This window comes from Drosophila hydei, unplaced genomic scaffold, assembly GCF_003285905.1.
Source record: "Drosophila hydei strain 15085-1641.00,03,60 unplaced genomic scaffold, DhydRS2 tig00008139-arrow-pilon, whole genome shotgun sequence".
Lineage (NCBI taxonomy): Eukaryota > Metazoa > Arthropoda > Insecta > Diptera > Drosophilidae > Drosophila > Drosophila hydei.
This window is the reverse complement of record NW_022045847.1, coordinates 600,397-624,500: the sequence shown is the minus strand read 5'-3', so window position 1 is coordinate 624,500 and position 24,104 is coordinate 600,397. Positions and strand designations below refer to the sequence as shown.

The following is a 24,104-nucleotide window of genomic DNA, read 5'->3' as shown; positions in this document are numbered from 1 at the left end:
GATAAAACCCAAAAATAAATAAATAAAAATTAAATAAAAACAAAATAAATTAAATAAACTAAATAAGAAAGTTTAAAAAGTGTATAAAAAAATAAAAAACAATTTAAAACCGTTTACTTTTGTAAAATGTATTAAAAATATATACATTTTTAAGACATTTTGCAACTGTTTCAAATTTCAATAGTTAAACTATTTGCACTTATATTCTTGTTGCTTGAAAAGCTCTTAAGTGATTATATAAGCAGAGCATTTGTTTGTGTGTTCGATAGGCAATCTGCAGCTGCATAAACAATTCAATTGTGTGTATATAAACAAGATATCCAGGTGTTCACTCATGCCCAAGCTCATGAGCGGCGCTCCTGTTGAAGTATTTTGTCCGCATGACTCACCTCAACAGAAAATCAAAATATATTGTAACCCAATTGGATTGGCAATCTTTCACCTATACTCAGATCAGAGCAGCTCAGGAGGAGCAACAGTAATTCATAGACTATGATTATTGTTGATGTTCCCATTATAATATAATAAAATGTGAATAATATTATTAGCATTATCCTGACCATTATTTGAGAATTAATCAGTATCATTATTGATATTATTATGATAATTGTGTTAGGACTGTGGTCTTTTGCTCTTCAATTAGAAATCGCTTAAGTTTCAAGTTGTAATTAAAGACATGATTTTATTCTATTATTCCACATCAGATGGATGGAACATGTGCGGATCATTGTCTGCGCTTGGAAAATCTGTTGCGCAAGACTTCACATCAATTGGAGGAGAAGGACAAACGTTGCTTGCAACAGTTGCTGCTGTGCGTGCAGCAGCTCGATCTGGAGGCGATCGTGGAGCCGGACACTTGGCAGGCAACGGTGTGTATATTATAAACAAACTATATATGTAAATATAATATAAAGTGTATTTGTTCACAAGTTGTCAGAAGTCGATCAGTAGTTAGAAAAAAAATTTTGTAAGCGACCAGATTACATTTTACCTGTAGCAGAGGCAAAACAGTTTTTTAGCCTTTAATAAATCAGTTCTTATATATATGTACATATATAACATAAACATAAATTCAAGTGCTGCGTCTGGCTTGTTTTTTTCAGACGAAAGCGGAACCTCGGTCCAGGCACAGTCGCATTGTAGCCACCGTTCAGCCGTATAGCAATAGTGCCACGCCCACTGCACCAACAACACCCAGTAAGCAATTGCAGAGACTGCAAAATAGCAGCCTCACCGAGAGCGGCGTCTTTGTCGAATGCGATCTCTCGACAACAACATCAATAGCGGAACATCCTCACCTGCAATACTATCAAGAGCGTCTCATACAGCTGGAGAGCAAGCTGCTCGTTTACGAAAGCAGCGGCGAGACTCAAGCCAAGCATTTGGCCGAGCGTCTGCAGCGTGAGTTGCAGCTGAATAAGCAGGTGAAGGAGCTGAGTGAACGTGTCGAACTGCTTGTCGAACAGAACGCTCTACTGGACGAGGCCAAGTGTGAATTCGAGGAAGCTGAGAACGACACACGCTTCCATTTACAACGCAACGAGGAGGAGCTGGAAATACTGCGACAACGTAACGTGGAGCTCGAATTTGGCAAGGACGCACTGGCCGCCAAATACCGGGACTGCCGTGCCGAGTGCCTAATATTGCGGGACGATCTCTGTGCAGCTGAAAGGCAGCTAGAGCATTTGCAGGCGGAGCGACAGCGTGTCAAGCAGCAGCTGGAGAGTTTATACCGTTCCCTGCCTTTGCTGCTCATTTGCCGACTGCTGCAGCTGGCTAGGATCAGCGCTGGTGGCAACCGCAGCACCAGCAGTAACATGGGCAATGAGGAGTCTTTGCCACGACGGGCACATGCTGGGGCGACGGGCGCCTGCAAATCGAACTGCCGGCCCTGCTGCTCCGACGAAGCTAAGCAGATCATTAAACAGAGCTGTAAGGACAGCAATAAAGGGCCGAATGTCCCGTTTGATGAAAATGCTGCACGTGAGATTAGCTATCTTAAGGAAGAGATCAAGACTTTGCGTAGTTCCCTCAAGGAACTTAATACGCAACACTATGATGCCATGGAGACCGCCGATTCGCACTGGGTCGAACTAGAGCGCGAATACAAAGCGAAAGAGCAGGCTTACCGTACCAAAGAGTTGTGCTTGAAGCAAAAGATCAACCAACTGCAAGATTGTTTGCGCGATGATTCGCGTGCTGCTGCTGAGAAAATACAACAGCTGGAGGAATCGGAGCACAGACTGAAGCTGTGCTTGGTTCGCCTAACCAAGGAGCATCGTGATTTAATGGAACAGAAAGTTGCGTTGGCTAAGGAAGTTGAGAGTCGTGCCGCAGATGAGCAGAAGCAGCAGCCGCTGGCCACTGAACTGGAGAGCGAGAGACGACGTAATCAAACGCTGACCGAAGATCTAAACTTTACCAAGAAGTTGCAGCAGAGCATGGAGGAGCAGCTGAAAGCGGAAACAGATTGCCTGCGTCAGCAGATCTACGACTTAAAGAAGGATTTCATGAACACCGAGGTGACCAATGGTGAGCTCAAGGAAGAGGTGAATACGCTTGAAACCAAAATTGCCGAAATGGAAAAGCAGCTGAAGGCATGCGGGGAGCACGCCTGCTGTCTGGAGGACGAGCTGCGTACCAAGGATGAGCTGGTCCAGCGGTTGGAAAAGAAGCTTGGGGTTTGCCCCGAAGGCTTTAGCCTAGCCCAAGAACTCTACGACAGTCCCGAGAAGCGTATCAAGCGAGAGGAAATCGATAATCTGGAGACGGCAAGCCAAGGTCTTGGCTGTGCTCTAAGGGATTTGGAGGTGGGTTTCTTTCTCTTTTAATACTGTGCACTTTTCGATCATATAAACTAAAAAGGGTGCTTTGAAAACATTCCGATTCCGATTGATGGCTTTATTTTCTATTATGTGATTCATTTAAATCAAAAGTAAAATATTTTTTTTTGATTGTTTTTTAGAATTTAAGTACGCGAGGCTTTATTCGAATGCAAAAATATATATATTTGGTATATGATGTATTCAAAAATTTATAGCCAGTAAAATTTTCTAAAGTTTGAGGGTTAACTGAACGTCGATCAGGCGAAATGAAAATTGATATTGATTTGGTATCTGATTTGCTCCTTTCCTCTCATTTCCCTGCAGAGGCGGGAGCGTGAGCTACCCACGCACAAGGACTTCCAGACCATAGCTTGCAGTGTGAAGCAGCTGGCGGATACCATACTTCATGCTCAGAAGCCATCGGTGAGTGATTGTGAATGTGAGCCCAGTGAAGAACGTCCGCCCATCGTATGTCGAAGCTTTGAAGTTAAGGGTATTGAAACTAAAGAAAAAGTCGTGAAATTAGACAGTGCTAAGACAGAAGATATCACAGACGCTCTGGAAGAGGAGGCACCGCGGAGCAGTAAGGGCAGTAAGAGCAGTAAAGGCAGTAGGCCCAGTAGGGGCAGTGAGGGCAGTAGAAGCAGCGCGCAACGCACGAGTGGAGGCGGCTTGACTGTTAAGGACCGTCGTAGAATATCCCACATTGCCAAGCCGCTGAAGCAAATCAAAGAAATCAGTGAAGTGCCCACGAAGAAGCGGAAATTAGTCAAGGAACCGCAGCGAAAGAATCTGCTTCACAAGCGAAAGCAGTGCAAACGCTTCATAAGTTGTTACCTTTTCCGCAGTCGCGTGCGACGCACTGGCGCCTCCTGTCGTCCAATTAATGGCAAACTCCCCAAGACCTGTTCCCTGTCCAGTTTCCATTCGGTCACCTCTGTGCATACGGCACACTCGAGCGACTCAGGGAACCTGACGCGAGCACAGTACGTGAAGATAGTCGATCCAGAGTGGGATCGGGCACTATTCGATGGTTATGCCCAAACAGAACCCATCTGCTGGCACAGTGAACTAGTACAGGCGACGCCTCAAATGTGCGACGAACAGTTGCAGACGGATGGCAGTAGCACCCAGGACTGTGGCGTACAGGCTGACAATGCTGGCGTGGAAGCGCGTCTCCTGCTGCTGCCGGGTAGAACGCGTGCATTCCTGCGGCTGCTGCAGGAAAGCATTAAGTGTGAGAATGAGAGCGATCTGTTCAGGGCACGTGTGTTGCAGCTGTGGGAGGGCAGCGAAGAGTTCCGAGAGCACATTGAGCTTTTGCAGAATCTGTGCACTGAACAGACTCAATCACCCAATCTCTCTGAGAGTTACGATGTATTTGTGGCAGTGTTGGGCTGCGTGCGTGCCCTGAAATTTGCTCTGAAGCCTGGTAATTCGCAATTGCTGCAGCAGCTAGAGCAGCGCATCAATGAGCGTTTGATCGATTTTCACTATCACAAAGTGGAGTCGGAGTTCTATTGCACTATCTACTATCCGGTGGAACGGCACAATACCTTGAAATTTGGCGAGGAGATGTGATTATTAAATTCATCGGACCTATCCCCAGCTTTACCTAAGTTTAGCTGGCGGTGCGCGTTTTTTCTTTTTGATCTTAATCGTTCAGTTAGTTTTTTGTACAAAACCTTGGATTACACTTCAAAACCCCATATATTATCATAGTATTATCGAAATTCTGTGTGTATGTATAAATAAGACAATAAAAAAAAATAATGCAAAAAAAAGGTAAAGATTTAAAAACCATGGATGACATCTTCTACGATTGTCGCAGCGAGGGTGAATATGAACCCGAGACTGTTAATAAAGTCCACGAGGGCGTATTGAAAACTTGTCATGGCGATGTTTTGCAGGACGAGCCTCAGAAATGCAAGAAACCTATGGATATGCGGAATATACTAAGAAGTGCTGCTCATAATGCACAAATATTATTGCGAGGTCTAGGCGTTAGCTGCGAATGCATTGAGGCAGAGGAGCCGCAAGCTTCATGCAAGTTCTTTTATCCGGCGACGTTAGCGATAACCGCACGAGTTCACGCGGAATCAACATGTGGCTGTCCACCCCAAAGCCAGTGCATACTACGCGGCAGTCCGGTCACATTAAATCTCCCCATTGAGTTGAATCCGCAAAGCGGTCAGGTCAAGGTCAACATATTTCAGCCGGCACCCGCCACATTGGCTACTGCCGCCGAATGCATTGCTATGGGCGCTGGTGATAGGCGATCTTATGGTCTAGCTCAAAATAGTATACGGCGGCCGTGTTACCGTAGCGGCAGCGCCCGGAAAGCGGCGCGGAAAGTTCGCTGGGAAGTATAGGAAATCCGATCAAAGGAGCAGCAGATTACAACTATGTGCACATCCTCTCGCTTGCGAGCTTCAGCTGTCTCTGAGGTACAAGTGCGTGTCGAGATGTTCACAGAAGCTACGAAAGCCGAAGCTTCTGGTTAACGGAGATATGTAATTGTCTGCAAATAAGTTATGTGAACGTTTTGAATTACTTATCCAATGGTACTTCGTTCATATTTGAAATGATTTTTATTGTACTTTGAATACAATAAAGAAAATAGAAGAGAACAAATAAAATTGAGTAGTAGGCAGCGTTTTTGTTGCTGAGCCTGACAATTTAATTTGTGGTCAGTTAATTTTAATTATTTCAAGGAGCAACATCGTATAACAAATTTTATGTAAATTCATAAATTAGTTGGAATACATTTGATGCTTTGGTCCATTTAGCCATGGACAAGGACAGAAATAAAACAACTGCTGATAAGAAAGCATCAGGTCCTGCTCGACGATGTAAAAGGCCAGATACCTGCATCCATTTGCGTAGTCTGCGGCAGCAGAATATCAATCCCTCCACCCAAGTCCTTTATCGTGGACCCAATTTTCAGGCGCATCGCAGCGACGAGGATATATTTTTTGATTGTTTGAGCACAAGCGACACGGATATTCCTCGAGAGGGTCACAAAGGCAAAAACTTTGATAACCTTACATCGCAACCGTCCAACCAAACCAATGCCAAGCCCATCTTTACTAATCCGATAAATATAAGCTGTAAATCCACATGCAGTGGCCAGGCATCCAACACTAGCAAATATGATGATCCGGAAGTTGTACGCGCTGTCCTCATACGTGCTGAGAATGCGACCCAAATGCTGCTTAGACATTTTGAGAGGAATCGCGGCGATAGTAAATGTCACTGCAATGCAACTCTGGAGATAACGGCACGTTTATTAACCGATCCCAAGGAAAGCACCCCAAAATGTCTCCAGGGCAGGCCAGTTACAGTGCAAATGCCATTAAAATTCGATCCGTGTTCGGGCCAAATGATTACAACTGGTCCATCACGGCCAGTTGCCAAATCAGGAACATCAGTGTGTTCGAAGTATACGTCCAAAGGTAGGGATCCCTGCCAACAACCATTTGTCAACCTTAGAGAGGCATCAGATGTTGAAGATAACATTTTGATTAAGGGCTCCTGTTCTTTTGCGAAAGACTACAGTTGCCCTGCATACCAAACACCCCTCGTGCCAGTACCCGTCCCAATACCTGCACCCCCTCCAGAGCCAGTGCCAAGTTCCAAAGTAGAGCCAGTTCGACAGATCATACCAGTGCCTATAGTAGTACCGCCGCCGGTCGACGTACCGCCGCCAGACGTACCACCGCCAGAAGTACCACCGCCAGACGTACCACCGCCAGTCGAACCGCTGTCATACGTGCCACCGCCGGTTCTTCCCCCCGAGCCAATTCCAGAACCAGAGCAGCCATTGAAGAAAGCAGATGAATCGATTTACCGAGGGTCTGTAACACCGCTGCTCGAGGAGTCGCCAGAACCTTCGAAAACCGAGGGCGAAGTTAAAAAATATTTTCTGGCGTTACCACAGCATAAGGAGTTCTCGAATTGTTCACCTTGCCGCTTTGAACCCAGCCCCCTTATGGACGAAGATGGCAATGTGTTTTGCCCAGGGAATTGTGGATGCTGCCAGTGTCCATGGAAACGACGTTCCTTAGATGAAAATCGTGAACGCGTTAATGTGAAGGTCTGCCGCTGCGTACAGCGTGGAACCATCTTCACGAACTTTGATGAGCGCGAGACCTGCAGTCAGACGTCTTATTTTGATTTTTGTCCTTGCCGGGAGAAGGCTGAGGCCAAGTTTCTTGAATTGTACAATTGTGAAATGTGGTCTTCTCCAAATATAACACGCGGTCGCGAGGTTCAGCTCACAGAGATCCAGGAGCTTAAGATACCGCCGCAATCCCGTCTTTAAAACACATACCCCCTCAACCCTACCCTGCTTTGTCGCTTAATAAATCAGTTCCTTGTTCCATGGCTTCCTAATTTTTAAATTTAATGTTCTTTCCCATCAAAATAAAATGTGCAAATCATGTCCAACAGCCATCTAATAGACTCTTTTCTCTATTATGAATCTTGCAGACTGCCCAGCTCTGATGTATATGCAGGATGAGCACCGCGATCCCGGAAGTTGCCACAACCAACAAATTCAAACCGACCAATCCTATATGAAAACTAAATCTCAAAGGGCTACTAACCAATGGCAATGCACCTGTTACGATATGCCCAGTCCGCTAGAAAATGCAGAGGATGCACCAACCTTAAATTCTCGACTGCCGAAATTGAATCCTTGTGCCGCTGTGGCGAACAAACCATCTCAGACAAATGCATCTTATCTTTATAACCACTATATGCATTCACACTGTAGCAATTTTCTTCAGGACCGGCCATCGCAGACGAATGACTTGAATAAGAATTTGCAGAATGATTTCAATGCCATGGATCAAATTATTTACCCCACACAACAATACATATGCAGAATTATAGATGAGAATGATGAATGTGAGTGTAAGGACGAACCAAATCAACGTGACAGCGCAAGTTCCACTCGCGATAAATCCTCTAATTGGAGGCAAATACTCCTGCCTGAGTCTCGCCCACAATACCAGCAAACAGATAAATGTGGTCTGTCCAAATCACAACCAAGTTTTGTATCCGCCATAGAGCCCCCCTCCTGTAAGAATGCAACTAAAGATAATGCTCTACGATACTGTAGCGCTATTTCAAAATCTGTATGCCACTTACCATGCTTATGTCCACCTCCTCCCTCTGCGGATCTGCAATCGCTATTGCTATCAAAAGTCGAATCCGACTGTCCAGTAACGAGTTGCCACGCCATGGATGTCAATACGAAGGCTGAAGGTAACCCGACTGATATCCCTAAGCCTGGCGCTACATTTTCTGCTGACGAATTCAACTCTGTCGATTTCAAAGACCCTCAAAGCTGCAACTGCCTAGACCCAAACCGTTCAATTTTACCTACTAATACTGGCGATGCACATATCGGGGCAGACAATTTTTGCCTCGCAACAAGTGTGGCTCAACCCGCACCTGAAAGAGTGAGTATTGAGCCCTCGAAATCTCCAACAGTTGCATCGCAGAGATCAAGCAAAGTCGAAAAGTTGGACATGGATAAACTAAGTTCAATTGGACGAGTTGGTGAACAACTGTCTTATGCTCCTGATTCACAAAACGCTCCTATTCGGTACCACTCCGTGAGCTCGGACTGTAACTTAAATAAAATGCCAAAACCCGATGACCTTGCCACTACTCGTCCATCCAAAAGAATGGACATCAATGACATGAAAACTGAGCAAAGCAAAACGCCATGCGACTTTAATCAACTTGATAATGCGTCAACTTTTCAAAGCGCGCAACAAAGCTTTTATCAGGCAGCTGGTAAACGCGAGAAGGAAATCACTGGCTATAACAGCTTTAAATCGGGCACTAGTAATCTGGTTGATAATCAATTAAACGGTTTCTTTGATCTAAACGATGATCAAAACTGCCCTGGCGAGTCAAACCTTTTGGGTGTACCACGAAGCTCGCAACAAAGAAGTTCTCGAACAGGTGATAACCGCGAGAAGGCAATCAGTGGCTATAACAGTTTTAAATCGGGCACCAGTAACCAAGTAACGGGCTTCTGTGATCTTACTGATGATCAAAGCTGCCCTTGCGAGTCAAACCCTATGGGTATACCAACAGGCTCCGTCAATACTATAATTACTTACGGTAAAAGCTTTGATCTGGTTGCTAATTGCAATGTACCAAGCGCAGTAGCAAATTGGCAAAGCCCGCCCCCATCGGAATGTATCGCAGATAGCATAGTTGATAAAATGTCTACAAAAGGTGAGAAACGTGGTGATAAAAAGCCGTGTCCACCACCTAAAGCTCACAGTCAATATATAAAAAATGAGGACTATTTGGAGATAGATCCGACGTATTCAAATGTGCTACCGTCTGAAATGATTAATAGGAGCATGCAAAGTGACCGGTATTATAATGCAGACACCAGTTACATAACGACATCTATTAAGGGTAGTAAGCTTTGCCAAGACAAAGAAGACAATGCAAGAATTTACGAAAATGTAGCACCCTCTTATCATAAATCTTCGATGGGCTACACGGACAAGACCTCGTCCCGTTCGCAGTCTTTCATGGCCAACGTAACGTGCTTGTGCTCCTCCATTGATAAGATGCAGCTATGTCCAGGCCGAGAAGGCCCACCCTTTAAAAGAATTGAGGATACGAAAGTCGTTCCCAGCTGCAGTGTATCGCAGAGTGCAGATGTTGTGTTTCAGAATCGCAATGAACAGTTTAGTGATTGTTATTCTTCATCAGAAATTTCCCTATGCTTTTGTGCTAGGAAGAGCCAAGCTGCGTCGGACTTTAAAACCATTCCGTCTTGTGGCCACAAAACACAACAAAGTGGGGATGGGATAGCCGGATCAAAAGCCCAATCAACATCAGTTTGCTTAAAGTGTTTGGGTCCATCTATGTCGAAGATCTTAAGTGCCAGATCAAAAATCTGTTCCCATAACAATCTAGCCGAAGCTAAGGATTCAAAATCTTGTATAACCACCTCGGAGCATGGCAAGGATACAAAGAAGATTTGCACACCATTCAGGTCAATATCCTGTGGAAAGCTGCAGACTTCACGGTTTACCGTATGTAGTCAGAAGCAGAAAGAACGCAGTCAACAGCAGCAACAGGAACCTCCTTGTCGCCAAGGACTAGATATGCAACAAGATTACAACATTTGTTATGAATGTATATCCCAAGATCAGGGCTGGTCCGCGCCTCCTTGCAAACAACCGAATCTGATTCAACAAGATTTATTTTGTGAGTGCGTATCAGAAGAACAGACGCGAAGTGTTTCATGTGTACAACAACTGAATCAGATGAAGAATAAAATCGCTTCTGAGTGCGCATCATTTCAAACTAGATGGACTGCTCCCTGTACACAACAACCAAGCCAGGTGCGACAAGATGTGTTCTGTGAGTGCGCATCAGAAGAACAGACCTGGACTTCTCCCTGTGAACAATATCCAGATGTGTATTGTGAGTGCCCATCAGAAAAGATATCTAATTACAGAAGCTGTATATCTGAAAAATGCTGTCCTGGTCTATCAAATGATCATGTAGTAAATATAATAAACTTATTGAACGATGTGAACGATTGTCGACTGGAACGCAAAGCTGTTATAAAGCAACTGTTTCGTGAATTAACCCAGATGCTGCGACAGGAGGAAGACGAGCTTCAGGATGATAAGTCTTGGTGCTATGAAGAATGCATGGCGGCCGTAACTGCTGGCAGAATACCCCCATGTAAGTCGCCCAGGTCAAAGGATAAAGTAGAGCGTATGCAGTGCCTGGAACAAATGGAAAAATATGTGGAAAAATGTTTTCCCGATAAAAATAAATGTATGCCTAAGGAACTGAAGGAAATTGTCGTATTACAACATGATCCAACTTTTGATCCATGTCCCATGCCCTGTTTAATGGACACTGAATCCAGCTCGAGGTCTCCAGTGTGTACCTGTGTTACCGGAACTTCTTACATAACCCCTGAGCCATCAAGTGACAAAGAGTGCGATTGCAAATCAGAGGAGACCAAAATTTCCAATTTCGGAACATGTAGTTGCAAAACAACAACAACAACAACAAGTGATAGGAAATCCGTTTCAATATCGATACCGATAGAGGAAGAAGTCCTTTCAAAGTTACCGGAAGAGCAAACAGATCAGGAAATTGCTCTCGAAGAGTATAGTCCATTATTTCCAGTCCAAGAAGAGCTGAGCAGTTATATAAGTTATGGAGAAGAGTCATCAAAATTGATTCCTCATGAAGAATCACTAAAAATAGAACCATTTGAAGAGGGTGTCCTTCCTGAAGAAGAGTATGTGTGTCCTGAAGAATATGCAGAGCGTGTATGCCCTGAAGAAGAGCAAGGTGAGTGTGTATGTCCTGAAGAAGAACAAGAGTGCGCGTGTCCTGAAGAAGTCATCGGAGAGTGTGTATGTCCTGAAGAAGAACAAGGAGATTGCGTGTGTCCAGATGAAGAATTAGTAAAAGAACCAGTAGATTTGATCTGCAAGGAAGAACAATCATTAAAAGGCCAAGAAGAGTGTGTCTGTAAGGAAGAACAATCAATGAAAGATCAAGGAGACTGTGTCTGTCATGAAGAACCATTATTAGATGGACAAGTAGAGTGTGACTGTCCGAAAGAACAACCACTAAAAAACCATGGAGGAGAGTGTGTCTGTAAGGAAGAACAATCAAGAGAAGACCGAGGGGAGTGTGTTTGTCCTCAAGAACCATTGTTGATAAGACAAGTGGACTGTGACTGTCCGGAAGAACCACCACTAAAGATCCAAGGAGAGTGTGTAGGTCTTCCATGTGAATCAACGAAAGAGCTTACCGCAGATTCTGGTGCCATGGAAAAAGCATCCTGCTTAGGCGAGACTGATTTCGATGATGCATTGAGTCCGCTTACGGAAAGAGAGCGCCTGCTATGCGAATATATGATGCGGCGCATGTGCGAATTGTGTGAAGACGATCAAGGGCTGGACGAGGAGCTCACAGAGTGCATCGATGGACCAAGAGACCCCTGCGTGTGCTGTCATTGTCGAGCGGTCATCTGCGATAATCAGTGTCAGACTGTTTCTAAAATATTGGATGCAGTTCCGTGTGATCCCGTTGCTGAAACGGTGAGTACATTTGACATGAGCACACCGGATTGCTACACCGGCTTCGCAACTTGACGATTACGTGAAATGTCGCTAGCTCTATATAGTTATTCTTAACATTTATTTTTTTCGATTCTTGCAGAAATTTTTCATTGACTCCATTATCTATGACTTGCATGCCATGCATCATGTGTTGACCAAGAATAAAATAAACCCCAAGGTAAATAATGTCACATGTACATTTATATATACATATTTCTATAATACTTTTGTGGACGCTTATAGAACGCTCAACCATCTCCGTGTATGGGCAATGCACCGGGTGACAGTTTTCCGGTGAGCATTACGAGTGTTTCCAGTTTGGGCTGTCGTGCGCTCTATGTCCGATGGGAATTGGAGGACTGTGCTGGCATTGGTGGCTACGAAGTGAGTGATTCTATATTCATCTCCGATTGCTTTAATAATCTGTTGCTGTTGTCTAATCGATCAGATATATGTGGATGGCCATTTGACAAATCGTTTTTATAGCTATCGTCACGAGTCGGGCGTCGTGGCCAATGTGGATGTGACCAAGCGGCATCAAATTATTTTGCGCGCTCAAGCGGTGGGTCACGAGTTCCCAGGCGATGAGCCTGGTAGCCCCGACACTAAGATGGCGCATGTCCATCCGGAAATGCTGGTGGGCTCCGTCCGACCCTGGACCCCGAGCGTCTTTTTTTATGAGCCTTGAACAAAGTGCTAGTCAAAAGTTTCTATTCGAATTCTGTCCAATTCCCCTTATTCAATGTTTCCTCTCGATGGTTTTATCGATTGTCCCTTTGATCGACTGTGGAACATCGCTCTGACATCCAAGTGTTCCCTCATGCCAACAACCATAAGAATTAGAGTCCCACACATCATGCATTTATCTAAATGTGCCTTTCAAATTAAATGTTTGCACGCGTTCTATACACACTAATATGTATATATATGTTTTCGAATGTCATATCAACAAAATTATGGATAGGCATTGCGAACAAATTGTAACAATTCGAAATTGTCTGTCTTGACAAAATATGAAAAACAGATTTTAACTATTAAAATAATATTTTGGAACACTTTTTTCTAAATTTCCAAGTAAAGTCTTTGCTGTATTAAATGATTTGTGTTGAGAAATTAAACAGAGTCACAAAGCAACAATTGCATAGTGCATATTGTATATAAAATCACAAGAGTTACAGTTAATCGCGACGATATAGATGAAGCTGATCTTAATGAGTCACAAGCACCGAATGACACTGTTCAAAGGTTATTCAAATTATTTAAACTGCATTATTGAATTTTATTGTTGAAGGTACCAAGTCATAGTCAGAGAGACTGTGAGTTGAGTCTTGTTGAATGTCAAATTGTAGATAATCTTAAATAGTTGCATAGGAAAAAAACAACTGCAGACGGAACCATGTCACTGTGCACCGATATCAGGCAATATCATCACAAATAATTATATACATATATATTTTATATAGGCCTATTGATAAGACTTTTACATCAGCAAATTACAAATTACTCTTAGGCTTCTCGGCGCCCATCTCTGTTGAATTTATCAAGTTACCTATGTGGTTAGTCTGCCGTTTTAGGCAAGCATAACTGTTGCATCGCTATAACACTGAATTATCAAATACTACTTACCACCTGGAACGTAGCAATTGTGAACCGTGGTTCATGTTTGAATATACGTAGTTTTTACTCACTTATTTAATGCGCATTATTTTTACTGTGAGTGTATACAATAAAATTAACATTTAAATGCATGAAAAGATGCGAAGGCGGATTTTCTTGGGCGGTTATGAATATTATGTCATCTAATACTAGGAAGGTGCGTCGGTGCGGCATATGGTATATGGTATATGGAGCTTAAGAGTAAGTTAACTATCTACGCAGACAGGGCTCGCAGGTGCCGGGCACAACAAATGATGGATGGCACTCGGGGCACTTAGGATTCTCGCCGAACCATCTGTCTTGAGTGGAACTGCTGCCTAATGAGCTGCTGCTGCCAGTTACGGCACTGCGCTCAGGTATCTTCAGCTGAAACGAGTTGTAAAGATCACCGGCCACACTTGAGCCGGGTGCATAGCCCGTGCGTCCGATAGTCTCCAGTGGAAAGGCGTATTCCGGTATGAGCAGCTGTTTGCGTAGTTGTGTTATATCCGATGTCAATGAGGAGCTGGAACTGGAGCTGGTGCTGACCACATCCGCACGTCGCTGTGCCTTCTCGGTGGCCCCTAGAGGCAGTTCATTGGGCTTGATAGAACGCGATATGGGCAAGCGCTTAGGTGCAACTCCAGTAGCTACTGCCACAGCATTGTGGCTGGTAATGTCATTCAACTTCGAGTTGAAGCTCTCCAGTTTAACCTTAACATTGTAGTCACCTTTAGTCTCCGGGTACTCACGTCCGTCAACGCCTATGGGCGGATCCAGTTTGGGCGGTACCAGCCCATTGGCGGGCACCTTCCACTCGTAGTAAATGGGCGGTCCCTGAGTTGTGGCTATGTCATGCGGCACAAAGTCCACAAATGGTGGCAGCAGATCATTAAAAGGCAGCTCGCCCTTGCCTCCTATTTTGGGAGCCACTGTGGAAGTGGGTGCGGTCTGGCGAAATGCTTGCGCCGGCGTGGGTGTTCGATGCTCTGTATGTGCCACAGCTTGACGATAATTGGTCGTCGTGCTCGCCGTGGTGGCAACCGTGCTGTGAGAGAAGGGCTGTCCGGCGTATGTGGTGGGACGGCTGAGTGGTCTCGCAGTGGTGCTGGGTCTGGCGACTGCCACTGAAAAACGCGTCTGAGTCGAGGCGGTGCTAAAAGGCACAGCTGACGAAGTGCGCAATGCTTCTGTGACCGGCTGCACCTCTTGAACGTCCTGATTGTAAATGGGATAGACGAAAGGAGGCTCATAGATTTTCGATGGCGCTTTGATGAACTTGACAAGTTTGGTGGAGTTTTTATTCGTTGCCAGCTCAGCGGAATTAAAGTCCGCTGAGGTATTGTAGCGTGTGCTGTGGCTCGTGCCCAGGTCATCCGCATCCGCATCCGCAGCACGTTGATACAAAGCTTCCGTACGCTTGTGTAGCACTGGAGGCGTAATGGCGGCGGGTCTGCGAGTGCTAGTGGTTGTGGTGGTGGTGGTGGTGCTGCTGCTGCTGCTGCTTACCCTGGGTCGGGGTGGTAACGTGCTGCTGGCTAGCTCTATTTGTGGCTCAAAGGCAGGCGGGAGGATAGTACGGCTGGGTGGGGGAATCCGCCAGCGTGTTTGACTATTTTGTGCTATTTGTGATTCAAATTTATCGGCGCTCTTTGTGGAATCATCACGTATTTGATTTTGACTTGGCGTCAGTTGCTGCTTAGAAAAGACAGAAACAGGTCAGTGTCCTTAAACATTTATGTAATTTGTGGTGTTTTACCTTGTATTGGTTTCTAAAGGATTCGCCAGAATAGTCTGGTGCATAGGGACGGTCTAGCAGATCGGGACGTGGCGTTCGCAAATTATTCTCCTCATCATTCACAAATGGTTTATCTCGCTGACCTGTAGAACATTTTTGAAGGGAATATAATATTTACTGAGCTTAGAGTAGACTAACTAAACTCAGACTGACACTTACCTATCAGAAGATTGGCCGCATAGTTGCTCTCAGCCTTGGAACAGTTGACCATGTACCAATGATCGCAGATGAGCATGCGCTGCTGAAAGAGCGTTGTATTGGGACAGGTATAGCTGAATTGTCGGCCCAAGCCATCGCACATGTGATAGACCTAAGCATGGTAAGCATAACAATATAACAAAAATAAAACAGTAAACTTAATATTGACACTCACTTGACAGCCAGTTTCTACGTCTGCATAGTAGCCCGCTGGTCGTCCTGTGCAAGAGAAGGATGTCTTTTGTGCGTTCAATGCAGCTTGGTACTGGAAAAAACATAGATGTTAATAATGTAATAGGTTCTTATACTTAAATATTAGATTTTGTAATTATTATATTTTATTATTATATATATATACATATATATATGTATATATATATAATATACATATATATATGTATATATGTATATATACATATATATATATGTATATATATATATTTTTTTTTTATATATATATATATATTTTTATTTATTTTATATGTAATTATTAATTATTAAATATTACATTCGATTTTTTATTAGTTTATACATTATTAGTTTTACTATTATTAAATATTAAATTTTATATTAGCTTATACTTAAATATTAGATTTTGTAATGGCTGCTTATACTTAAATATAAGATTGGATTTGCAAAGATTTTCGAACCTCAAAGGACACCAAATTTGTTTGTTAACTCTACCTCAAATTTAAAAATAAATTGTTCTAAATACGAATCTTAATTTATTCAATAAGTCAATTATTAACTTCATAACCAACTACAACTAACTTCACAACCGCACAGTAGCCTACCCTCGACTGATATTAAATTAAATATACCCCATAATTTGTATATATGTATAAAAATAAAATAAATGAAAAAATATAAAATGTTTAGCTACAAAAAAACTCGTTCCGCGTATAAATATTCAAAACGGGCAGCCAAAATGAGGTATGCCTGATAGACGCTGCCTTCCTTTAGAATACCCAATACATCGCTAACAAATCCAAATTAATTAAGCTTTTAAAATATAGAAGATTCTTAAATAAAACAGGCTTTTCCATTCAATAGGAAAATGGAGTAATATTTTTTCGTTTTTTTTTGCGGGCAGAAGATCTACAGTGCGTTGCCATTAGGAACACTTGCCACGAGGTTCTGCCAATTTACCAAGCATTTTATTTAACAACTGGCTTCTGTAGTACTTAACGAATGTCAGTAAAGTTTTTTTTATTTAAAAAAAAATAAAGCTGTATACAAAATACATGAAACTGCGGCCAAAATCGGGAGAATCTAATTCCAAATTTGTTCAAGATGTAATTAAATACTTGAGATTATCACATTGAAACGAGAATAGTTAGCGATTATTTGAAAGAGACTTGATTTGCGCGTGCTATAGAGGGAGATCGACGTGTTCATATACCCGGATAGACAGCCAGGGCCAGATCGAATCAGTGTGTGGCCCGAATCAAGTATAATCAGAACTGCTCTGTCGGAAGATTTACTGAACCCTGCTCAGACCTTCAGTTTCGATTATTCAAGGCTTCTTGTATACATAAGAATAAGGGAAAGAATGAATCTGTTTATGCGTTAGTGGAGTCTTTAGGGTAAAAGTAGAAGTCGAAGTAAAAGTAGTAAAAAGTCAATATTATCAATAATAAGGAAACGCAGGATGATCCTAAATTTTAGACAAAGTATGTGACTTAATGGTAGCCAGAAGATCATGGTAAAGGTATGCAGAGATAAATATGGATATAGAGATAAATATAGATTTGCAATATATCTTTAGATGCATAGTCGCTGTATGAAAACGGCTTGCGGCGCTTTCCCAAGCCAAAAGCTATTAGTGAAGCTAAACAAATGATAGCGAGTACCCTGCTGTCTGATCAAGATCTATTCATAGTCGGGCTGAGTACTCGTGCCAAGACCAAGACCATATGCTATTGTAGCTGGCTGACTGGCTGGCTTGTATGTGTATGCCACAGCTTTGGGCTATGGTCCACCAGTTGATGAATTGAAGTGATGTCATAACTTGGCACATGGTGCCACGGCTGCTTGCAACAGTCGATGAGCCCAATGCGGCGACCTGCTGCTGTGTGAAATGTCAACTTTGTGTGTTGTGTTTTTCATAGTTTTTGTGTTTTTTTGTTTAATTATATAGAAAAAGTCTTCATGTGTCTCTCGCAAATTATAGCCCAATGACTTATCGAAATCTGCCACTGGGCCTCTTCAGCTACGTGTGAATATGCGAATAAGCTTCCGTAGCCAAGTCTGCAAAGTCCGTGAAAAATTATTTTCCCAGCTGCCTCGAAACAATATAATAAACCACGTGAGGCCCGCCGCGCAGCCCTACAAAATCTTATATAAACCTAACAAAAAATAAGGAAAAAACAAGAAAAATAAAATATGTATGTGCTGGACAACAATTTTTTTGTACGAATAAATTCGTTGGACGTTCGCTTTTTGCTGAACCCTTCAAATTCCTGAGTTAACGTGTCACAGTTGATTCGACGACTGTGACTAAACTTAGGCTCCATTAAATAGATAAAAGACATTTGCTGACATTTTGACTTTCGGTGTATTTATGCCCAGGTTAAATTCAATCAACTTATTATTTATTATGAGGCGTCACTTAAGCTCTACATTTATAGTGTGAACTAGATTTGTTGGCCTCAATACCATTTATTTTATAGTGGTAGGGTATATTATTTTGTAGAGGTTAAATTTAAAATGAGAGATAGAGATAGAGATGGAGAGAGAGAGAGAGAGAGAGACAGACAGAGAGAGGGGAAGAAACAGAGAGAGAGAGAGAGAGACAGCATTTATTTAATATTTACGTTATTTACTGGGTATCTTGAAGTCGCGCTCTCATAACTAGCCCACATTTGGATTGTTTTCAAGCAAAAGTTCTCAACACTTTTACATTGGTGGTTATTTGATTAGGCTTCCCGTTGGCTTATAAGGTGCTGTGATTAGCATTAATTTGCGACACTGTGGGCTGACAAAATTGTTTTGCATTCGCCTTATAAGGGCACCGAGACATTGTTCAACTCGGAAACTGTGAAGATCTCGAAGATGTGGCTGGCTAGCAATTTGGCATAGCAAATGGTTAGTCAACTAACCAAATACTTGACTCGGGGCTAATTTATGTAATTTGCAATTTGATCACACGCTGCGAATAGTTGTATTTAATTTCATAGATAAATGCATTTCATTTACTGTTGATGTTTTCGGAGTTTGATTTAAATAGCTTTAAGTGGTGGATACTGTGGAGAGATGTTTCTTAAGACAACCATTTCATAACTGTAAGTTTAGCCTCAGCTTTAACTTCAACTTCATCTTCGCTTTATTTTCATGGCTAAAAAAAAGGCAGAAAACGAACATTTTTGTTACGTATTTTGTTCCATTTTTTCGCTGCTGCTTTTTCTACTCTTTTTCTTGCTGTGCTGCAAAAGTGTCAGTAAAAAGGTCACTTGGCCAGCGACGTCTTTGTTTTAATATGCTTGAAGACCTTTGCCGTTTGTTTTTGTGGCATGTGTGTGAATGAATACCCATATCAGAAGGTGTACTCACATAGACAGACCATAGAATAAATTAAAAATGAAACAAAGCGTAAAGAGCGCAGAATTACAACACTTTCCGCCGTTGCTTAAAAGCACTTGGGAAGCAACGCCACAAGCGAAAAACCATAAGAAGAAGCTCAAGACGAAATAGCTGTCAGAGCCTAAGCCAAAGGCTATTTCCAGTTGGTAGAGCGGTAAATTTTTGCAAAAATGATTAGCATCCAATTTATATTAGAATTTGTTTTAAATATTGCGCTTGCAAGAGTAAAATGTTGCTAGAACCGCAGGTAAAAGCTTAATCATTTTAATTATAGTTATTTAAGAATTAACTCTCTTTTTGTCTATTTAAATTGTGAATTTAATATTCCAATAATTATTTTATTTGAGCAAATCGGATGTATTATTCAATTCTGTACTTTAAATGGAAATGATTAAGAAATAATATATTCTTATTGTTGTCGTTGCTGTCTTGCTTAACATATAAAAACATTGCATTTCTCTACAATAGAACTGCGTTTGAATAGACAGCTATCTCAATTTTTCAATCTATAACTAGGAAGTGTAAAGAATACATGTTATCACGATATATGTTAAATCAAATTTTTTATTAAGTTATCGTCGAGATGTCTATTTGCTTGCTTAACTGCAGATATTTACTAGTTGACTAGGTAATTGGTATTACGAGCCCTATTCTCAACAACAATGCATAGCGTTCCAAAATCTATAAGAATAAATCTATAAGAATAAATCTATAAGAATAAATCTATAAGAATAAGAATAGTTTTTCAGATTGGCTTTAATATGCCACCATGTAATTTTAATATCTTTCAAAAGATTAGTTTCAATAAAAAAGTTCAAAAATCTTCCAAATAATTGAAATCAATTAAACTGTGCAAATGAACATCAATTTTTGATAAATCTAGCTAGTAAAACGAACTAATGAATGGATACCAATGCGGTAATTACTAAATACAATAGCTAAGACATACTATAAAAATATTTGATGAGCCATTTGAATAGCGAATGTGCTATAACTCGACTGTTAATTTATACATTGTACAGTAAAATCTTAGGAATGTTAATGATGATTTCTAGATATGTATAGCCATTTACATATTTGTATGTATATATATATTATTCAAATATGTAATATTTATATAATCATTTTTAAAATATTATTCTAAAAATGTATATAAATGTAAATCAATAAATAAATATACATAGTTATATTTATATATGTTTCTTATATATATAAATTCAAGAATTCAATAGATATGTGCATAATGCAAACTTGAATTCTTCATGTAATTGATTCAGAATTAATCTGCCTAGCTAATAAGTATATAAATATATATATCATATATTTATAAATATACATCTATACATACATATAAACATATATTAAAGATGTTTTCAATTTCATGCAATAACGTACAGCCATATTTTGAAGATAGATAGAATAGACTTAACTCAAACTCCATATGTCTGAGATAATTTAGCTATCTTTAATGATATACACATAAAGATTGATTGATAAAGAACAGACAATAAATAAATTATTTTCAGATCACTAAAATATATTTTCAGTAAAATTTTACTTGTCAGAACATTTATGTTAACGCTTTCAAAATAGTTATTTATTAAAGGGAAGAGGTCAGTTTACAAAACGAATATACTCTTTTCAATTTATGACTGAGTATACTCAATGTAGAAAACAATATTCTCGAGACTTCAAATAAATGTATATAAATAGTATATATTTTAACACACTTCGCAAGCAATTTTATTAAATTAAATATTTTAAAAATTGACTTTAAATAAGAAACAGATTTAGTAAAAACTTCTTTAAGATACTTCTAACACCAATACTACTGCAATTAAAAACAGATTAAACAAAAATAGAATATTGATAATCACTAAAAATATAATAAAATAATAAATCAATAATATATCTTTAAAACAATTCTCACATGTTTAAGATACGCCAAAAAACAGTAAAATAAAATGAAAATATATGCAAATTTATACTTTGAACTTTAAGATACTTCTTATGTCAGTATCTATATATTTGAGATATGCAAAGAAAATGATATTCAGTAAAGAATAGATGAAATACGAAAGAAGATAAAATATGATAGTTTTAATATAGCCATGATGTGATTGATATGTGCTCATTATCGAAAACTTACCTCACTGGCCATAAGCATGATGAAACAGCATATTGCGAATGCTTCAAGATGAAAATCTTTCATATTTGCTGGCATTTTCGTCAACGGCTTGGCGTCTTTGTACTCGATTTATGTGTTATTTATTATGCTTTTTCCTTTCTACTGCTGTCTCGAATTGCCTAATCAATGGGCCAGCTTAGTGGACGTTTTGTTGGGGCTGAAAGTGTTAAATAAATATTGTAAATGCAAGTGCTCGAAAGTGTTCACTAATTGGCTTTTACATTACTATTATAACTTCAATTGTGTCTACCTTAAGGCTTACTAAAGATGCTCGAAACAAACTTTCTTCAGCTTCAGCTTCAGCTTTGTTGGAACGAACAACAATGGGGCTAGGGCAGCAGCCAGGGTGAAAACAATTTTCGATTTTAAGTTCGTAATTAATTGTAATTTAAAAAACATTTGCAGTTTAGTTGCTGTATTTGTTGCTGTTGTTGATGTTGATGCCAACAAGCGGCATAAATTGTTGCCATTTTATGGCTGGCAGAATTAGCAACGCATTGCTTCTGCCTCTGCCTCGACCTCCACCTACAATTCAATTTGCAACCTTGCAGTTTCAGACTACACATACACACTCAGTTACACACACACACACACACATATATACACTCTGAGTAAGTTGCTTGTCGTGCTGTATCTGATTGCTTTCCAAGCTTTCCAAATTTGTCAATTTGAACTTTGAACTATTTTACGCTGTTTTTTGTTTTTAATTTTCAATTTTATTTACTTGCTTTCCTTGAAGTCACATAAATCGAGCCATTTTAAAACAATCTACAAGTCTGTAAATCGTCTTCGCACAGATGCATTTCGAGTTTTCTGTTCTTAATCTACATTTGATTACTAAATTGCTTGAGTGCTTCCAGTCAATGCTGAAATACTCGATAATGTTCGCTGAGTATTTTAGTGATCAAGTCTGGGCCTTGATTGATATCCTGAGCACCTAACACTTTCAAAAGCAACCAATGTGGCCATTAAAATAAAATATTTTTGTTATTCTTTATTTCTACATATAAATTTGGACTAATCCTTGAAATATCTCAACAAGAATACACAAATTAAACAACATTCATTTGAGATAAGTAATTGTGTTCTCAACACTGAAAATCAATTTAAATCTTTTTTGTTATTTAAAGTATTCCTTCAAGCTATTAACAGATCACTTTATGCTCAACAACAAAACATGCAAAAATTTGGCAGAGTTTGCTTTTCCCCGGTTGATTTCTGTTTTGGGAGTTTTTTGTTTTTGGTTTGACCTTTTTGACAATAAACGGCAACTAGCAACAAAATATTTGCAACTTTATCCTCAGCTCGTGATGCTGGTTTTGTTATTGTTTCTTTTTTTATTGCAGTTTTGTGCCTTGCAGCGCAACATGAAAAAAATTTGAGAGAAACGAGCCAAACTCGAAGCCTATTTGACATTTTTGCCAGCAATTTCCACAGAAAGAGCAGCAGAAGCAGCATCAGCAACAGCAACAACAGCTACAACAACAACAATTATTCCAATTAGCTGGCATTACAGGTTGATTACGACTGTGGCATTTTTTTTCTAATTGTAGAAGCTGAGTGGAAGGAATTACGAGCATCTGGCAATGGGCGGGAACCCATCAGAGATCAGAGTTGGTTTATGGCTCACCTGAGTCTTAAAGTGAACAAACAAATTGCTGTGCTACACGTAGGTGGTGCTTTCGATGGTATTCCATGTGGTCTAAGTTGAGTACCGCACTAAACACACATCGCGGTTCACACGAGTCGCCCGTTCGCCGATCTTTTGAAAAGATCAAATGTCAGTGGCTGTCTGACTGATCGAATGTGGAAACAAAGTCAAGAGCACACGCGCCAAATTTGCAACTTGAGATACAATCACGTTCGATCGTTGCCGCTAAAAAGATCCATCCATCCGCAAGACTCAGCTGGCATAAATTATATATTTATTACGGTACGCCACTTAACACTTAATGCCTATCGGTTAATGCACAACTGCAAATTGCACTTCAAAAGACGCGCGTCTTCGTCTCAATCGTCTATCTCAATCTTTGTATCTCAGTACTTTGCATCTATGTAACGTTTGATGTCGTTGTCGTTTTAGCCGCTGCGTCAACCGCACCGCACAGTGTCTCGTACAGAACTGATGGCTGCGAATGCATTCGACTTGGCTTAAAATTCACATTAGGCCGCTGGCAGAGTCCGCCCGCTAGACGCAGCACAAAAGAAGCGCCAAACGATCGTCATCAACGCCGACACAATGCACAGTGGCACAAACCTGTTCAAAATGGCTTACAAATTGAAGCCACAAATTTAGGTGGGATTTCATTAGTTATGTAATATTTGAATTGATTTAGTCATTTTAATAAATTTGTTATCAAAAGTATTAATTTCTAAAAAATAAATTAAATGCAAAATAAAACAGAGTAAACTAAATTTTTATGAAATTATTTGGGTAAAGCACACAGCTGCCGACCACTGTTAATGAACGAAGCTTCGTTAATAAACGAAGCTGCTTTAAAGATCGTCTAAATGTAGCCGATGTGGGTAGCCGATCGAGTTGGAGTCCGAGTCAGAGGCACAGTTAGCGCCAGAGCTAGAGTCAGGGCCCACATAGCTCAGGCAGAGGGCAGTCAACAAAGCGTTAACATTGCAGCTACAATTTGATTTTCATTTTCAATGCTTGGGATCCGGGCTATTAGCATCGAGTATGCATGCTACCGTTTACCAAATGTTTATTTGTCTAATTTACTGGATCA

At 40.7% G+C, this 24,104-nt stretch overlaps 3 protein-coding genes across 9 annotated transcripts in view; 2 read left to right on the top strand and 1 right to left on the bottom strand.

The window, feature by feature from the left end:
- LOC111598626 (centrosome-associated protein CEP250-like) overlaps positions 1-12,923 on the top strand; it is a 32,501-nt gene extending 19,578 nt beyond the window's left edge. For 3 of the 7 annotated variants that reach the window (XM_023313963.2, XM_023313964.2, XM_023313962.2), the window contains 3 exons: positions 705-869; positions 1,104-2,810; positions 3,150-4,598. In XM_023313963.2, the coding sequence (XP_023169731.2) occupies positions 705-869; positions 1,104-2,810; positions 3,150-4,406 (3,129 nt within the window). In that variant the 3' untranslated portion in view covers positions 4,407-4,598. Of the gene's footprint in view, positions 1-704; positions 870-1,103; positions 2,811-2,992; positions 4,599-5,515; positions 6,281-7,316; positions 8,694-8,723; positions 11,945-12,065; positions 12,144-12,208; positions 12,350-12,413 lie in introns of those variants that run through there. The other 4 variants (XM_030225779.1, XM_030225778.1, XM_023313965.2 and 1 more) reach the window with 4 other exon arrangements.
- Positions 4,579-5,446, top strand: LOC111598631. Its single transcript, XM_023313973.2, has one exon. It carries the CDS (start codon positions 4,598-4,600, stop codon positions 5,195-5,197), a length of 600 nt encoding a protein of 199 aa, XP_023169741.2. The 5' UTR covers positions 4,579-4,597; the 3' UTR covers positions 5,198-5,446.
- LOC111598627 (flocculation protein FLO11) lies at positions 12,741-23,189 on the bottom strand. Its single transcript, XM_023313967.2, has 6 exons — positions 22,997-23,189; positions 21,328-21,523; positions 15,772-15,861; positions 15,558-15,708; positions 15,360-15,481; positions 12,741-15,295 (listed from the first exon to the last, which is right to left on the bottom strand). Exons 2-6 carry the CDS (start codon positions 21,400-21,402, stop codon positions 13,832-13,834), a joined length of 1,902 nt encoding a protein of 633 aa, XP_023169735.2. The 5' UTR covers positions 21,403-21,523; positions 22,997-23,189; the 3' UTR covers positions 12,741-13,831.
- Between the last annotated feature and the right edge of the window lie 915 nt (positions 23,190-24,104).